General features: G+C 39.9%; 1 protein-coding gene across 1 annotated transcript in view; it reads right to left on the bottom strand.

The window, feature by feature from the left end:
* Positions 1-17,486, bottom strand: part of zbtb16b (zinc finger and BTB domain containing 16b) — a 101,531-nt gene that overhangs the window by 11,072 nt on the left and 72,973 nt on the right. The window contains exon 5 of the mRNA XM_052107232.1: positions 3,455-3,625. Within this exon, the coding sequence (XP_051963192.1) occupies positions 3,455-3,625 (171 nt within the window). The remainder of the gene's footprint in view (positions 1-3,454; positions 3,626-17,486) is intronic.

The following is a 17,486-nucleotide window of genomic DNA, read 5'->3' as shown; positions in this document are numbered from 1 at the left end:
TTAATAAAAAAATTATAATTCTGCCATAAATCAAGATGGATGCTCACATTAAAGTGCATTTTACTGACTCCAGGCTTTATGTTACATTTATGATAACCCTCCATAATAAATGAAAAGGGTCTAATTTTACATACACATTATTAAATATTAAAATAGCTTCACCCTGCCTGACAAAATAGCTTGCAAGCCAAGGCCAAAGGACCTAACGAGAGCTGTCTGTGTCATAAGAAATGCTCTCTCTGTGCTCTCTGTGTACTATCAAACACAGCTGTGAACATAGACAGCCGCCACTGTCTGCAAATGGCCTGGCAGTGAAATGGAGAGCGAACAGGAATGGCATATTAATGAGAATAGGCAACATGTGCAGAATAAAGAAAGGGGTGACTGGAGACTCATGCAGCCCTTTGTTGGATTTGCTTATCCAATTATAAATACAATGTAGTAAATATAGTGTTAAATACTGTAAATCTATATATTAATCAAAGACGTTAGTCAGGTACCATATCAAGTTGGAGGTTGTTCATGTTGGTGTCTAAGGTTATTTTTTATTTATTATTTATGATTTTATTGTTGCATCCTACCAGTTGCACCAAATGACAAAAGGTGACCACACAAAATACATATCATCTGTTTGAAATGGGTTGGATGTAACCTAGTGGGTAAAAAAGTGGATTCAAGTCACTCCACCAACCCATAAGAGAGAGGGGGGTGTTGTGATTCCGCACACCCAGCCCCTAATCAGGCTAATTAGCCTTCGAGAGGGATAAAGGCCGACCTAAGACACCAGTGTGACAGAGAGAGAGAGATTTACGGACAGCTGTAAGACACCTTTGTGTGTTTGTCTTTTTGTTTAAGTTTCTTATTAAAATATTATTTATATTCTCAAGCTGGTTCTCGCCTCCTCCTTTCCATTAAACCCTTTACAATCTGATAAAAAGCTGATATGATTTTTGCAGGTTGTTCAGTTTACTTAATTAAAATGAACTAAAGCAACTCAATTCTAGAACATCTGGTCACAACTTGATCCAATCCAATTAAATTTGTAAAATGTCTAGGTTACTGTTGTAACCTCCGTTCCCTGATGGAGGGAATGAGACATTGTGTGTGACGTTGAATGAAGCTACACTAGGGGGACTTTCTTGAAAGCCTTGGTTACCTCTGAACTTGAGAAAAGTCCAATGAGAAATTGGCAGCCCCCAAAGCAAGACCTCAGTGCAGTTACTTCTAAAAAGAGAAAACCCTGACGGTTTTGCACCCAGCCTCATGGGGGTAGCCCCCCTCGGGTCGGGGCGCTTGAAGCATTCACCTGTACCTTCCAGATACCCCCACGAAACCTCTCCATTCCCGCTGCCTCTGGTGTTTCGGGAGTTAGAGGTTTCCAGCAAAATGTTGGGTGTTCCATTGCTTCCTGCCTTATCCCAGGACGCAGAATACTCGACATCCCCTCAATAGGAAGTGTCAAAATGTATCCCCATCTCAGAGAACCTGGCAGCATGGAAACTACTGGTGTTTCTATGTGGGTTCTAAAAACAGTAGAAAAAGGCTACAGAATTCAATTCCATCGCCGTCCTCTGCGTTTCAACGGCGTGGTCTCCACTACTGTGAAACCGGAACAAGCATGTCTACTGTGGAAAGAACTGCAAAATCTCTTGGTCAAAGGGGCCATAGAACATGTTCCCCTTCAAGAGAAAGAGTCAGGTTACTACAGCAGATACTTCCTGGTTCCCAAGAAGGGTGGGGGGTTGCATCCGATTTTAGACCTTCGAGGCTTGAATCGCTCAGAGGGCGTTCAAGCTCAAGATGCTAACTGTCAAGACGGTCGTGTCTCAAATCCAACATTACGATTGGTTGGTCACGATCTAGCTCATGGATGCATATTTCCATATAGATATTCTGCCACAACACAGGAAGTTCCTGAGGTTCGCTTTGTATAAAACAAACACAATGCTTTAATTTTATCTGTTTGCTCTGTTTTGTATGATGTAAAAAATAAATAAAAAAATAAAAATTTTCTATGTACTGCAATTCAAGAAAAGAAAAAACTGATTTGGTTTATTGAAATATCTAGTTGACATTTACGCAGACAGTTTTGAACGTCAGAATATGGTTTCAGATGTTGTGTTGGAGCTACTCATGTACCCGGCGGTCTGTGGTGAGATGGAGCGCATACTTAATGCCTTTGCTCTTTAAAAAAAAACAACAACCTTCCTTCATTTCTGGCTCCTCTTATCAAAAGTTGAGTCTAAACTTAAAATGATTCTTTTTGTTTCTGGAATTTCAGGTCAGAGAGAGGGGGGGGAATGGAGAGAATGGAGAACAAATGGTCCATGTGTGCACTCTCTCACTGGTGATTCATTTTTCTCTGATTTTGACTAAGGTACACAGGACAGTACACAGATAACTGTATTAAACTCACAAAGTGTACTGATGTGGCCAGTTCTAACAAGCTCCAATAGCTACATTTTTGTCAAATTTCTGAGAGAATCCAGCCATTGACCTTATCGACCTTGAATAAAATTTGAAAGATTTGGGAGGAGCATGTTTATATAGTTTGACCTGTTCCAGTCATATGGGTAAAAGTAAAGATTATCAAGATTACTCCATTATTTCTTAAAATTCTTCTTTTTTTTTTTTTTACATTTGTTTACACACACCAAAGTTCTCATATTATACCAGTGGAATGGTGAAAAACAAGTGTGTTTCAACCACATATCCAAGACGTTCTTTACAATTAAAGTAGTAAAAAAGATACACTTGCCTGTTTGACAACAGCGTACGGGACAAGATTGCACTGCATTATTTGCGCAAGCTACCACTTTGTTAGGGGCCTATCATTATTGTGGCAGCGTAAATTGCTAATATGCACCAGACTCAAAAGTATTTTTTGCGACAATCATTTATTTAACCTTAAGCAAGTTTACATGAACATTCTTTTCTTGATATTTTGTTCTGAACTTTTTAATATATTTCACTTTTCTGTGTTAAATGAAGGTGTAAATTTGATAATGTGGTTTATATTAGGGCTGGGCATTTCGAGTAATTTTGTAGTCGATTAAACAAGTAATCAGTTATCTGAAATTTAGAATTTAACTTCATCCTTCAACCTTTGAAACTGTTTTAATTAGTATTATGCATAAACAACAACATCTAGATAAAAAACAACAATAACAAACATTTTTTTTGAAAAACTATTGCTTTAATAACGTTGTGCATCCACAGCACTAACCAATGCACTTAGATGTAACAGCAAGTTTTAGGTAAGAGAAGCAGTTTCATTGTTGCCCATGATAGGCAAATGGACAAAGAAAAATCGAATTGCAATATTCGTGTAGTGTTTTTACCAGTCGAATATTTAAAGCTGCACAAGTACTCGATTAATCGATTACTCATGCACATCTCTACTTTAGATTACACAAATATTGAAGGAGAGAACGAGGTTTCAGGTGAAGCTCACCTGTGTGTGAACGGAGATGCCGTTTGAGTGCCGTGTGGCTCGGGAAGGTGCGTTCACACTCGCTGCAGATGTAGCTGCGCATGCCGGCGTGAATCTCCATGTGCTGCTGCAAAGCCTTCTGCGTCTGAAAACGCTTTCCACACAGGAGACAGAAAACGGCCATGTCTGAATCTGACAAAGAGGGAAAAAAGGAGTTTAATTAGTATTTAGAGTGAAGCATGACTTGCATTCATTTAGCAACTAACTACATTGTAGAACAATTAATGAATAAGTCCATAAACTCTCTAATAGATGCGGTAAAATGACATACTGCCTTAGTTTCTCTTTTCTCTACAACAAAAAACAGTGCTTTTCAGTATCTATGGCCAATCAACAATGTATCTTTCAAGAAAGGTGCCTCTAATTTAAAATCTTTGTGAAAGCCTAGTGGTAGGCTCGTGAACAGCGATTGACTTCTCACTCAATCAATCAGCATTTACAACAGTGCTCAGAGAGGAAAAAACATTAGTGCATGAGACACATAAAAATGAAACTCTCGACCTTATCACTGACAGCACGTCTGTAATGAGATTTTTATGTAAATGTACTCAGACAAGTAGCCTGAGCTATTTTTGTTCTATTCTATCCCAGTTTAAGGGCCAACATTGATTGGGGCCCATCATTATGGAGGGCCATTGAGGGCTGAGAGATGCGGTGGAGTCGGTAGAGTCCAAAGATCACATTGAAAATCTGGATTAAATTAAAATAAAGAGAAAGATTTTGATATTCAACATTCTGATTTGTTTCTATTTTAAGGTCAAATGTTAGCAAATGTGTGACACTGACCATGTTACTGTACTGCACAAGGTGAGTGAAGCACGCATGATGCTCTTTGGAACATTTATTGCATTTACATGCACACTGTTACAAACCACCCAGCTCAAGGGGTAGTAACATGAAGGGGAGGCCACACGTGGATACGATTTATACAAAAATATAAATGTTCATTAATCATAAAAAACAAACAAATAACATAATAAATCCAACAAGAACCCAAAAAGCAGATCCAGTTGCTGGTGAGTGGAGGCCAAATCCCTTGGGAAAAGGGTCTTTTTGTAAGCCTCTCAATCCAGGACTCCTCAAGAAACTCATTGCATCTGGTCCAAGACTGGACCTGGAAAAGAGACAATGCCCTCTGGTGGACAAAACAGCACTACCACCCAGGGCCGTAACAACACCAATATGCTAATCTTACCCAAAATATCGGACAATGAAAGAAAACTGCATTTACATGAGACTTGAAATCTTTGGATTATTCTCTGCTTTTGATCCTTAAATGTAAACAGACATGCACACAACACTTGTGCAGATTGGATAAGGTGGTAAGGAAGCTGGTAAAGGTGGATGCATGCACTACAAAATAGGGTAAGGGGCAAAAAATATATGTGTGCCAATCAGTTTATGTTTAAGCTGTTTAAGACCTTACCCCGATAAAGGAAAACCGTTTAAGGCATTTAGGTGACCACACACGTCGTCGACTTCTTAAACATAATCAGTGTAAGATTATGCATGTAAACACGCTTATTGTTAAATCATGCTGGAATAACTTGGATCAATACATTTTGTACAAATATGGCAGCATGAATGTATGCTGTTATTAATGTCCTGAGACCCGAGTGTGACTGCTGTGAGCATTTTCCATTTTCCATTTTTGATTTGTAACTAGTAGCACCTAATAAACATGCAATAAATTCTAGAGCAAATAGTTTTTCTAAAAATGTATGGAAACATATGTGGACAGTGGGAATAAGTTTTGAAATGTAAAATAATACCACGAAATAGAAAGTCCGATTTTTTAAATAAAATTGTATATTATTTTTCCAGGAGTTTTTGAGACATTACAGAGATTACATCAGAAATTAGCATTATTAATTCTGATAAAATTAATAGCCAGCATCATCCAATCACTGCCAACCATGTTAAATTAAATTATACATTATAAATTCTGAATCTATACTGATTAATATTGCCCCCTTGCTCCCTATTTAGTGATTTACTTAACCTCCAGTCTGGTCTCAGAACAATTTGAAATCTTATTTTCATCCTCACTCTATATGTGGTGGTGGTGGCGTAGTGGCTAAAGCCCAGGGCTGTTAATCAGAAGGTCGCTGGTTCGAACCACACGGCCACCACCATTGTGCCCTTGAGCAAAGCACTTAACTCCAGGTTGCTCCGGGGGGATTGTCCCTGTAATAACTGCACTGTAACTCGCTTTGGATAAAAGCGTCTGCCAAATATGAAAATGTAAACCCTTTGAAAGCAGCATTTTTCAGCTTTTGGATGAACCCATTGATTCTCAGTGTGATAATGCACAATAAAAAGTACACATTGGTGTACACTTTATATAGCAGCTTGAAGTTTCGCTCTAAATCACAACATTTTTAAATGGTATATCGCATGAATAAAGGGATTTTTAACTCAAACAGGTTTCAATGTAAAAACGTAATACAATTTTTTACCAGATGTAGTTTTGTTAAAGTTTCTCCCAAAGACAAACTCTGCTATAATCGGCGCCATGTTGTTTTGGTACACATTACTCCATAGGTCGAAGTTTAACCCTTTACTGACAGCCAAGAATCTTCTGAACTGAGACCAGTTGGTTTAAATTAAATTAAATTATGCGTTTTATTTATAGCAAAGCCAAAATACAACATTCACGCATGTGTCCACGGGGTCGCATGAGGTTAAAGCAAAAATGCCAAACACTAAGGTATTTAGTGGATTTAGTAACTAACATGAATTCAGTTCTGAAATACATGTAAACTTTATCACTTCATTTTTTTACTCAAATTGTTATGCTCATAATATAATTTTTAGTTACATTTTTGTATTAACTTGTTTCACTAGAGGTATCAGACTTTTGGTAGCACCAAGAATCACAAAACAGCATCAAAAGTTCAAGGCAAATTTCACTGTAAATGCTACAAAAATATTACCGATGATGACACATTCTCTGAATTCATTATTCAGATGCATAACAGATATTTGTTTTGACTTCTTGTTGAAAAGAAGAAGAAAATAGCACAAGCAAGAAAAGCACAAGAGAAAGAGAAAGCAATGTTATGGAGAACTTAGCTTAACTTCCGATTAATGTCTTTAGGAATAATTTACCTCTACAACTCTAACTATTTATACCATCACTGTGTTCCTCTGAGAGCGGCTCCCCTCTCCCATCCTTTCTCATTCCCTCTTACACTCTGTCTCCCTCGTTCCCTCTGTCTAGCTCCCAGCAGAGCTTTAATGGTTCTGAAGTGGCTGACAGAGTAGCTTAAGCTGGATGAATAGGACTTTTAATGGAGCCGGTTTCTCTCTCAGTGTGCGTGTCAGAGACTCTTTTTAGCAGGTGTAGCAGCTCTATGCTCCGTTTTCTACAGGCTCCATAGCTGCACATTACATACAACACACCTCACCTCCTCAAAGACACAGAACAAAAGAAACAGATATGTCGCCAGCTAATTCTGTACTTTAAAATGAGGAGAACATTTAAAAAAAAAGTCTGCTGTGGCAGGGTGGAGGGTGGGGCCGGGTCGGGATGCTACACACCCGGCCCCTAAACAGGCTAATCAAGCCTCCGAGAGTGATAAGGGCCGACCGGAGACAGCAGCACGACAGAGAGAGAGAGAGAGATTTACGGGTAGCTGCCTGACACCTGTGTGTGTTTGTGTCTTTTTAGCTCAGTTTATTATTAAACCATTATTTATATTGTCAAGCCGGTTCTCGCCTCCTCCTTTCCCATTATTCCCTTTACACTGGTGCCAAAACCCGGGAAGGAGGAGGGATGCGCCATAGTAGAGTCCTCGCCACTACCATCCACCCCAACGGAGCAGCTGCAGCCATCTGCCGGGGGACGGAGGAGCCCGGCCACCTGAGAGTGGATGAACGGCTGCTGGCCGCGAGGGGAGAAGGGGCTCCTAGCCGACCGCCTGGAGTGGGAGAACCGGCAGGGTAGACCACTTCTGTTCCCCGAGAACGTTGCGCGGCGTTCCATCTACCAGGGGTCAGAGGACTGCCTCTGATCCACCTGGGGAGGGGCGGTCTGTGGTCCATTAGAGGGTGGAGGAGTGGCTGAGGAACAAGCTACGCCTTATCGGAGAACCGGTGAGTACGTGTTTTTTTTCTCTCGCCTCTCTCTTTCCCAGTGCCACTCCGCATTGGCCTTTCCCTCTCTTTTAAATAAAACTTCGCTGTTACAGTGAGTTCCCTGTGTTTTTAATTATCCTTGTTGTTTCCCTCCCCCTGTCCCCTCCCAGATTCAGGAAGGCGGGTATGAACTGCAGGCAGACGGGGCCAGAAGGGCAAATGCCACTTGGTTTGTTAATTTCTCATCTATGCAATAAAATGTATACATTCAGAAACACAAGTGTGACTTAAATGTCCAAATATGTTTTGGGGCCACTGTATATCAAAACACAAAGTTCTACATGATATCAAAACATAAAGTACAATATATTGACTGTAAAACATTACTAAAAGAAACGGCTGTTTTTACAGCCTTTGAGAAGTGATGAGAGAATGGGATGGTGGGAAGAGGTTGAATCAGGGTGATTTGGCTCTTTATGTGGTGCGTGTGAGTGGGGTCAGAGGTCATGAGTGCAGGAGGTTGATGTGGGAAATGACCCACCTGTCCCAGAATGCAACGACAAGAGAAAGAAGAAATAAAGGCATCGGTTTAGAAAAATATCACTGAACATTTTAAAATAAAGATTTGCAGAGTGTCTTCCAGCATCTTTATTGCATAGGCATAGATTTAGGTAGTGATAATAGGAACATGTCCCTCTCTATCCACTTTCAGAAAATCGGAAATGTACCAACCAACATTTGTGCAATTTTACCAAGCAGAAATGATTGTCCTGCCTCTTCTGAAGCAGTGCATAAATGGTGTTGTCATGTGGCATCTGTGACTTTTCTCTGCGCTGTTCAGGATGTACCAATCACAGTCATTTGTAAGATTACAAATATTATAATCATTTTTGGAGATTACACAGGCAGATATCCATTGTTACAGTATGTTATGAAATATCCTTGAAATTAATAGATTTAAACAAGCATACTTATCGTATTCAAATGTCCTCATGTCTAGGTCAAAAACATCCTGAGTTTTGTATGCAGCCCGAGGGAGAATTCTGCTTTTCGGACATGTATGCGCCCTCTTGAGGAAGACAAATTTGTACTTTGAACAGTTGTGACTGAGGGGCAGGATTTTAAGATGCCAGTTTAACTCCCAATAAATATTTTTGTGATCAAAAAAGTAATTAGTTGAAAGTCTGAAGCATACTTTGTTAAGGAGGCCAACTTTTTCATATACAAATGCAAGAACATATACAGTAAATCAATATGAGAAAAGATTATGAGGGAGTGTGTTCCCCACTGCAGAAAGTGGGGAACAATATCAATGCTACATTCTCCCCACAATTTGTTTATTTTGAGATGTCATTTTGCCCATGTAAATTGTTAATTTACCCTACCCTTTGTTTAGATTTCCATTTGTTTAATGCTGGATAATACATTTTACAGAATGTCATTTCATGTCTGTTGGATATCATTTTATCGAGGTAAAATTTCTTAAAGATAACATTTGATTTTGACTCATTAATCTTAGGTTTATCACATCGCATATCACTGCCACATTATCCAAGTTTATCGCAAATCACATTTTAAACTCCTAACCGTGAAGCCCAAGTGGTCAGTTCTTAATTTGTACCTTTCTTTAATTTTAACTTTGAATTTCATAATAATACTAATAATACTACTACTACTAATAATAAATAGGCTAATATTTAATATTATGGGGCAAGTTCACTTTGTCAAGTCAAGTCTAAAACTAGACTTGACAAAATTGACATTTTCTTAAGAGGTGATAAAAATAAGACATTTTCAAAAAATCTTCACTAGTATAACCCATATACAAATATGAATAATATTTCAAAACAAAATTGTTTCACTGTGTATTCTTTAATGAAATAATAATAATAAAAGATTATTCCAAACCACTTCTGTTAATATATCTTTTGCAATTTAGAAATTGAATAATTTTATTATTTTTACTGTCTTTGGAAGGTCACACCAATTAGATATTTATAAAAAGCACAAGTGGGCATGGGTGGGTGTGTTATATGTTAATGAAGTGGTGCAAAGCACAATTTGCTCTTTTCCTGAGAAACAGCAGGTGGTAATGAAGTTCATGTCCAAACTGTGAAAATATACTGAAACATCAAATGATGTCCCTGACAGTCACTATTATAGCCAATTTATGGAACAAAAATGTATTAGATTTATTTTAAACTTTCTAGAGGTCATGGTATATTTTTCAATTATTGAGCACCGAATATACCTCTGATCTATGAAAAAAGGCCAATTAGAAGTTGGCAGCCAGTATTTGCATACCCCGCCCCCGGACATACGGGTATAAAGGTGAGGAAATACTAGAGTTTATTCAGAAAATTTCTTCGGAGCGTGAAGACACACCCGTTCCTGTATTCCTCTGATGCTACTGCATGCTGTTGGATTGAGGGCGCATTACAGCGGCGATTTCATTACAGCCGTTGGGTACCCCCCCTCGGACCACCCGTCCCCCGGCACGCTCGTTGACTCCCATCCGTGCTCGAGGCAACAGCGGCTCACCTCACAGCCAGCTCGCCTATCCTCTAGAGCTCGAAGCCGCTGCATTGGAGAGTGCAGCGTCTGACGCCGATGACTCCCTTGGGCTGCCGCCTTCGGGCCAGTACGCCCAAGCTGAGGCTGATGCTCAGATGTCCGGCATGCTTTCCCGGGCCGCCGCTAGCGTGGGCTTGGACTGGAACCCCCCGTCCTCCCCACAGCCATCGCGGTTGGATGACTGGTTTCTGGGGTCCGGGCGCCGCTCACGACCGCTCCCCCCCGCTCCCATTTTTCCCGGAGGTGCATGATGAGCTGACGTCGCTGTGGAGGGCACCGTTCACCACATAACGTCACAAAGCCACACGCTCATCCGCACGGCGGAGCGGCCCACGGGCACACGGCGATTCCCCCAGTGGATAGGGCTGTTGCGCTCCACTTATAACCCGGAAACCCTACCCCCTGGCGGGGTCGCCCTGTACTCCCTTCCAAGGCCTGTAGGACAACAACCTCGCTGACAGCGAAGGCCTACAACGCCGCCGGAAATGCCGCTTCCACCCTGCAAGCCATGGCCCTCCTGCAAGTCCACCAGGCCAAGGTGTTTAAAGAATTGCACGTGGGTAGCCCTGATCCCGACTTGCTGCAGGAACTGTGCTCAGTGACTGACCTCGCCCATAGAGCCACGAAGGTCACGGCGCAGTCACTCGGGCAGGTGATGCCACCCTAGTGGTCCAGGAACGACACCTATGGCTGAACTTGGTCGAGATGCGTGAGACCGACAAGCGAAGAAACAACAAGCTGCTCCACCTCAACCTGGGCCCAGCTCTCAGCCCACGCGTCGAGAGCTCCGCAGGAAGCAGACTCCCCCCGCCTCACGGCTCCTACTCGGACTCCCCCAGTGTGTATTTTCCGTGATACGGTCCTCTTACGAACGGACCTGTGTTTTCCTTGGGTAAGTTTAGGCTGTCCCCCGGTCGCCGTGTTGTAGCAACTCCCCCTTGCTGAGGCTGGATCTACCACCGCGCCACTTCCACGTGTCACCTAAAAACACATGTGATGTATTCGCCACTTTACATCCCAACCGGGTAGGTGTGGTCTCCGCTGGGTCTTTTCCCCCTGAAAGTATGGGAAATTGGGTAAGACCCCCTTCCCTTCCCTTACATTATGCATGTAAGGGCCCGGCTGTCTATTGCTCTATGCAAGAAACATAGAGAGAAAAGAGGTCCGGCCAGTCTTGGCCCGTTCCCAGGTTGGCAAGCGTCGCCTTGTTCCCCTGTCTAGGGTAACCAGAAGGATTCCTACGACTTTTGTCCAACTGATTCTAGTGGCTCGAAGGGAACGTCGAAGAGAGCGTCAGACGGGGAACGTCTAGGTTACGGATGTAACCTCCATTCCCTGATGGAAGGAACGAGACGTTGTGTCTTCCCGGCCACGTCGCTGAGCCGAACCGCTGTAGTGGCCAGAACCATTTCCGGCTCCTCAGAAAAATCCTGAATGAACTCTAGTATTTCCTCGCCTTTATACCCGTATGTCCGGGGGCGGGTATGCAAATACTAGCTGCCAACTTCTCATTGGCCTTTTTTCATAGATCAGAGGTATATTCGGTGCTCAAGAGAGACCCCTAGTGTCGCTTCTCCGACACAACGTCTCGTTCCCTCCATCAGGGAACGGAGGTTACATCCATAACTTAGATGATTTCTATTCTTCTAATTGCACACGGACCATTTACACTACTAAATTTTTATGAATGTGCTGTCTTTGCTTATATCGCTGGTGCTTGAGGTAATAGACTACACAGTATAAGACACATATGAGAAGAACCTCTGAAATAAATAGCACTTGACACAGCCCATTAGCGCTTAGCCAAACCAACTTGCGCCTTGACTTAGCACATGCATGTATGACTTAAATTATAGCGCTGCGTTTAGAGCTAACACTCTAAGAATAGAGCAACTGGACTGCACATAGAGTTCAAAGGCTACTAAGGATTTGAACCCTGTTTTTCGTTCTTTTCGTTTCCTTCTATTTCTTTCAATTGTGTCTAGGAAATTTCTTTAGCCTAGACTACCATGTACAATTAATGAGGATACCCTCTCTTGAAGAATAATGCATTAATCATAAAGTGTGCTTTAAAAATTAATATAAAGTTCCTATTCCACATGCCGTGTCAGACCGATCTTCAAGCAGCGTGCCTGAACTTTAATGTCAAAACTTTGTTTAAACAGATTAAACTGGTTATAAAGTGCAAAACATCTTTGCCTCTTAAACAAAAATACACAAGGAGCTAACATTGACTGTTTCTGGCCCGAGATAATTTACAATGGCAAAAGAGGCTGCATGCATCTCGCCTATTCCTACAAATCCCCTTTAATCAGATATGAGAGGAACAGAGCCGAGGAGCAGCATTAGTAAACACAGAACTGCGCGGTGGCTTCATTGGCATTCAAGTGGGGTTAGAGTGCTGCATTTAAAATGCTGCCTGATGAGGACTACAAAATCAAACCATTTGTTACCACTATTGAGGAGCCTGCAGGCAACAGGCAATTAAATTGGAATTAGTGCAGGGAATCAGATACAGATGATTCACAGAGAGAGAGAGAGGGGGAGCTGTCAAAGCCAGAGTTTCATTTCGTTTGGAGGGACAAATTCTTCAAGAGTAAACACATTTATCCCTCTGGCTTGTAAGCTCGCCAGCATTAGTGCACAATTCTGCCATGATTTCAAACTGGTTACGATTTACTAATGTGGATTGTAAATACAAGAAACAAACATGTTTCCTATTAACAAATTAAATGTATAATAATTTGAATTACTTTTTCTTTTTTTTAAATGAAGGCTGCATAGTTAGGAACCGTTCAGCCCGAATGTGTTCTTCCACCAAAAATGCTAGATGCAGTGCGTCTAATAGAGCAGAATGCAGAAAGGTCTTTTTAAGTTGACACACAGTGATGAAGTGCTACTGCGCGAGATGATGAAAAAAACAGCAAGATGACACAACCCTCAAAGACATCCATCTAGCACATGTTTACATATAAAACCCCCCAGAAAAACAGAGAAGTAGGATGCAAAAACATGTTCGATGAAAATGGTCCCTTACATTTCTGTTGCACTAGCAGCACAATACAGAATTGGAACAACACTGTTTTCAAAGAGGTTTCCCCTAAACTCAGATTATCTGTCATTATTTAGACAAAGAGGTTAAATATAGAGCATTCCCATTCATCTCAATAGCAGTTGCTCGGCTAGCGGCATAGGAGTACGCAAACTGAGCCAATCATCTGAGCCGTAAATGTTATGTGATTGATTCCTCTATATTAGAACTCCTTACAACAGACAAAGAAGAACATGACTTACAGTACTTTCTTCAGTGGAAAATGCATAATATTAGGCTTCAGTCACTAGGGATGCACTGATATTAAATTTGTTTGGCCGATACTGATACCAATTTTATCAAAAAACTTTACCGATATTTTGCTTACTGCAAAATATTGTTTTACTTAGGAATTATACTTTAGAAATGTACAAAGAGGTTCAAAAGCTTTTTACTGTTCTAAAAATAAATAATTTCCAATTTTAAAGAGAGCCACAATAAAAAACGAACAGAAGCTAAAAAGATAAAAAGGTAAAAAAAAAAGAAAAATAAATATGATAACATGATGATTGATATGAAAAAAAAAGTTCTTCTGTAATTCTAAAAAAATTTTGCACTACTGTTTTTACAGTTCAAAATGTAACTGTATACGATAAAACATTACAAATTCATACTATGCATATGTTGGGCAATACCACGGAAATGTCAACCACATCATGGAAAAATAAGAAGTTTTAACCAAAGGAACAAAACCCCCTTTAAATTCTGTATTATGGTAGTTTATTGGACAATGCCGTCCAGACCGCTAGAGGGCGCTGCTTGCTCACACAGCGCTGACTAGAGTGCTGACTTAAACAGACCTGTTCAGTTTACTCCGAGAGGATTATAGTGCTCAACTTAAATCTGAAGAGACAGCATTTCAATTTTTTATGTCATTTTTTTCACTAGTGCAGCATGCTCATCTTCTGTTTGTGAATATAATACAGTTGTAGACACCGGGACAGTTTCATCTCTATGTTTTATTTACATTGCATTCTGTCATGACCCACGAGTGGACGCTTCAATCATCGTACTCAAACCACAAGGAAATAACTCCAGGTTTACAACGATTTAAACAGTTAATTTCTGTAATCGGATTCTTGGATGGAAAAGTTTCTTTATTTGAAAATGTTTAAATGGATCTTACATCATACATCTAGATTAAGTACATGAAAGCAACGGGATCATTATCTTCGCAAATACTCTGTAGACTCTTTATTCGAATATTCGTTGTTTTGTGATTTAAAGTATACCTCTTTCTTGGTCTAATGCTCATTAATATGTAAATGTACTCTTGTTTGTATTATATTCTTGCATTTCATCTAATAAAAAACATACTTATACTCTGTGAAGAGTTCCCTGCTCACATGCATCCATTAAAATAATAAAAACAACATGACATAATTTTTCTATACTTCATTATCCCTGAGTAATGATTGTACGGTGAGGTAGGTCTGCTTAGATTAAGTATTTCAGATGAATTGTACATAAAATAGTCCATAATAATTCCTCGCTGTGGGAACTGCCATTGAAACAGACTGCAGCAGAATTTGTTTAATGCTACTAAACGAAACTTCCGCTCTATGAAAGCGGAAGCGTGATAAAGGCCTATGCAGACTATTGCGCAAGGCCATTTTGCGATTTTAGTCTTAATTCAATAAATCATACAGCATTAATGGATATTCGATTGACGACTTCGATGTCTCAGAAGCCAAGTACACTCTTCAAAATTTCTCCTTTTGAGCTCCACAGAAGAAAGTAATACAGGTTTAGAACAACGTGAAGGTGAGTAAATGATGACATAATTTTTAAAGAATTAAAAAAATACAACAGCTTTAAATTATACAAAAATTGAAAGCAAATATAGTTATGAAGCAAAATACTGGAGTTCTTTGTTGCTATTGCACTTTTGCTGTGTATCAATCATTCACACAACCCTCTCTTTGTCATTATTGCCAGCTTCCCCTCTCACTTTCTCAGGGATTACATTTACAGACCACAAACCACTGACCGCTCGTACTTGTTAATAATCGTTAGGACAGGAAAAAAAGCCCTGTGTGACTCCTCAAACAGTTGTGCCTAAAGCCCCTACACTGGAATGCATTGTACCTATTGGTATAATTTATTCCGCAGGCCATCTGGACAGTGAGGGGACAATCAGGCTTAGAGTATGAATGACCCGCTCTATTGTTTACATGTACACAGGTCCACCTCTTACTCGGCTAATCTGTATGACTCCTCTGGCTTTTAAAGCACACTGCTGCTGAGGTGCCTTTTCCACAACACAAAAGATATTGGCGGTCCCTCATTAAGACGCCACCACAGTACTGTGTCCTGCCTTATTCTGCTGTCTGAGGTGCCTGGTTAATCATTAAAGACTTGGAATCTTAAACAATTACAGGGCAATTAATAAATAGCAGGCGGAAAAAGATCAGAATGAGGGAAATGGAGAGTTTGACCCTATCATCTATTAAACATTTACCAAGGTTTTATGTGTTAGTCATAAGTAAAGCAGGAAGAGAGAGATACTATTATATACAGTGGTACTATCTATTTTATAACAAGGCATTGGTTATTTCTTGATTCTGATTTGCTGACAAATATTCCAAGAGGTTAATTTTCTATAAATGCATGGCTATTGAGTAGTTCCAGGTTTGTTGACCACATTACAGTTCATTTCAGTTGTTGATCGCAATACATTTCAGATGACCGAGTTTACAGAGCTACACAGTCCACCAAAGTAAAATAACAATAAAATTATATTAGTGAAGGAAATTGGATAAAAATGGCAAACGATTTTTATTTATTTTGTATATAGATACAAAATTTTGTCCTATAACTTTTTACAAGTTATCAGATTGTTTTTTGCACAGCAGATGATAAAATATCTGAAAAATTAAATTGACTTACATTGACGAAATGTTTGAATGAGCCAACGGAATGTTTGTGAATTCAAAGTCCAAATGTCAAAAATTCAAAATGAAAACATTTTTAAAAAACCACCCACCCACCGACCGACCCATCCATCCATCCATCCATCCATCGGTTTATCTGACTACCTATGTGACACGCTGCATCCGAATATCCTCACTTCCCTATTATATAGTATGGCAAAAACAGTATGCCAATGGAGTAGTATGTCTAGTAATATGTATAATGAATATTGCTGTATTTCAATGAGAAATACATGGATGGCCTACTATTTCAGGCAAGACTTTGAAGTACAGATCGCCTGGACACTTAACAATCCCCTAATCTCTCGAAAGCTTAGGCGACATCATGTTCAAAACACTGGATCTGAAGGTACGCGATGAATCCTCGTCCCCCGGATGAAGTATGTCCGAAATCTATTAATACTACTCACATGCATACCTAAAAGATCGTACTGTTTACCGCCTGAGAAGTGCGTCCTTCATCAAGTAAAGTACATACTGTGACAGTACGCGTTCTGACGCAGCTACAGTCTAAATACCAATCTATCTAGCTGGCTGTTTGTCTTCCTGTAAGGTCTGTATAACCTACAAACTTTTAAAATGGCTTAAACGTTCAGACAAGGCTTTATCAATCCAACATCTAAGTTTGTCTTGACAAACGTAACCTATCTAGTTTAGTTTAAATTAAATTATTTTATTATGAGAGGAAAAAAAAGTGTGGAGTGACATGAGATACATGACACTAAAACAGTGATGGATTGCTTGCAAGGGACAACGGTGCAATAAACAGTTTAGCGATCACAAATTTATGATCATTCGCTTAGTGACATTTTCCAAGACCATGTCATTCGATTTTTGTCTTGTTTTATAAGTCTATAAAAGGAATCAAATCTACTCAAATACTCTCAAGTGCCCATTCACTCTTGTTTTATATGCTGCTTCACTCATGTGACTTCCACAGTGAAAACCGTTTACACATCTGCCCAAATTAAGATATGCCTCTGTCATCATTCTTTTCTCTTCATTTTGCACATTAACACTTTTTACACTCCTCTTTGCAGTAGTATCAGTACAAAAGCAGAGTTTAATCGCTGCATATTATGGCCACGTATTGCATGCTAGCGCATTAGCGTCATGGATTAATAATGTAAACAAGACAAATTAAACATTTTCTACTGCATAAATATTACTTTAAATCATCATCGATTGGTTTACTTAGTTTACTGACCTCGTTTGAATTTTACTCATAGAATGTGGCATAAAGTCATTGATCACATTTTAATCACAATAGTTTATGTTTTACATGTAGCATCATTCCACAGTAGTGTGGCGGGTG

Source organism: Xyrauchen texanus, chromosome 36, assembly GCF_025860055.1.
Source record: "Xyrauchen texanus isolate HMW12.3.18 chromosome 36, RBS_HiC_50CHRs, whole genome shotgun sequence".
NCBI classification, from domain to species: Eukaryota; Metazoa; Chordata; class Actinopteri; order Cypriniformes; family Catostomidae; genus Xyrauchen; species Xyrauchen texanus.
Note: the sequence above shows the minus strand (reverse complement) of the source record. Positions and strands in the feature narration are given on the sequence as shown.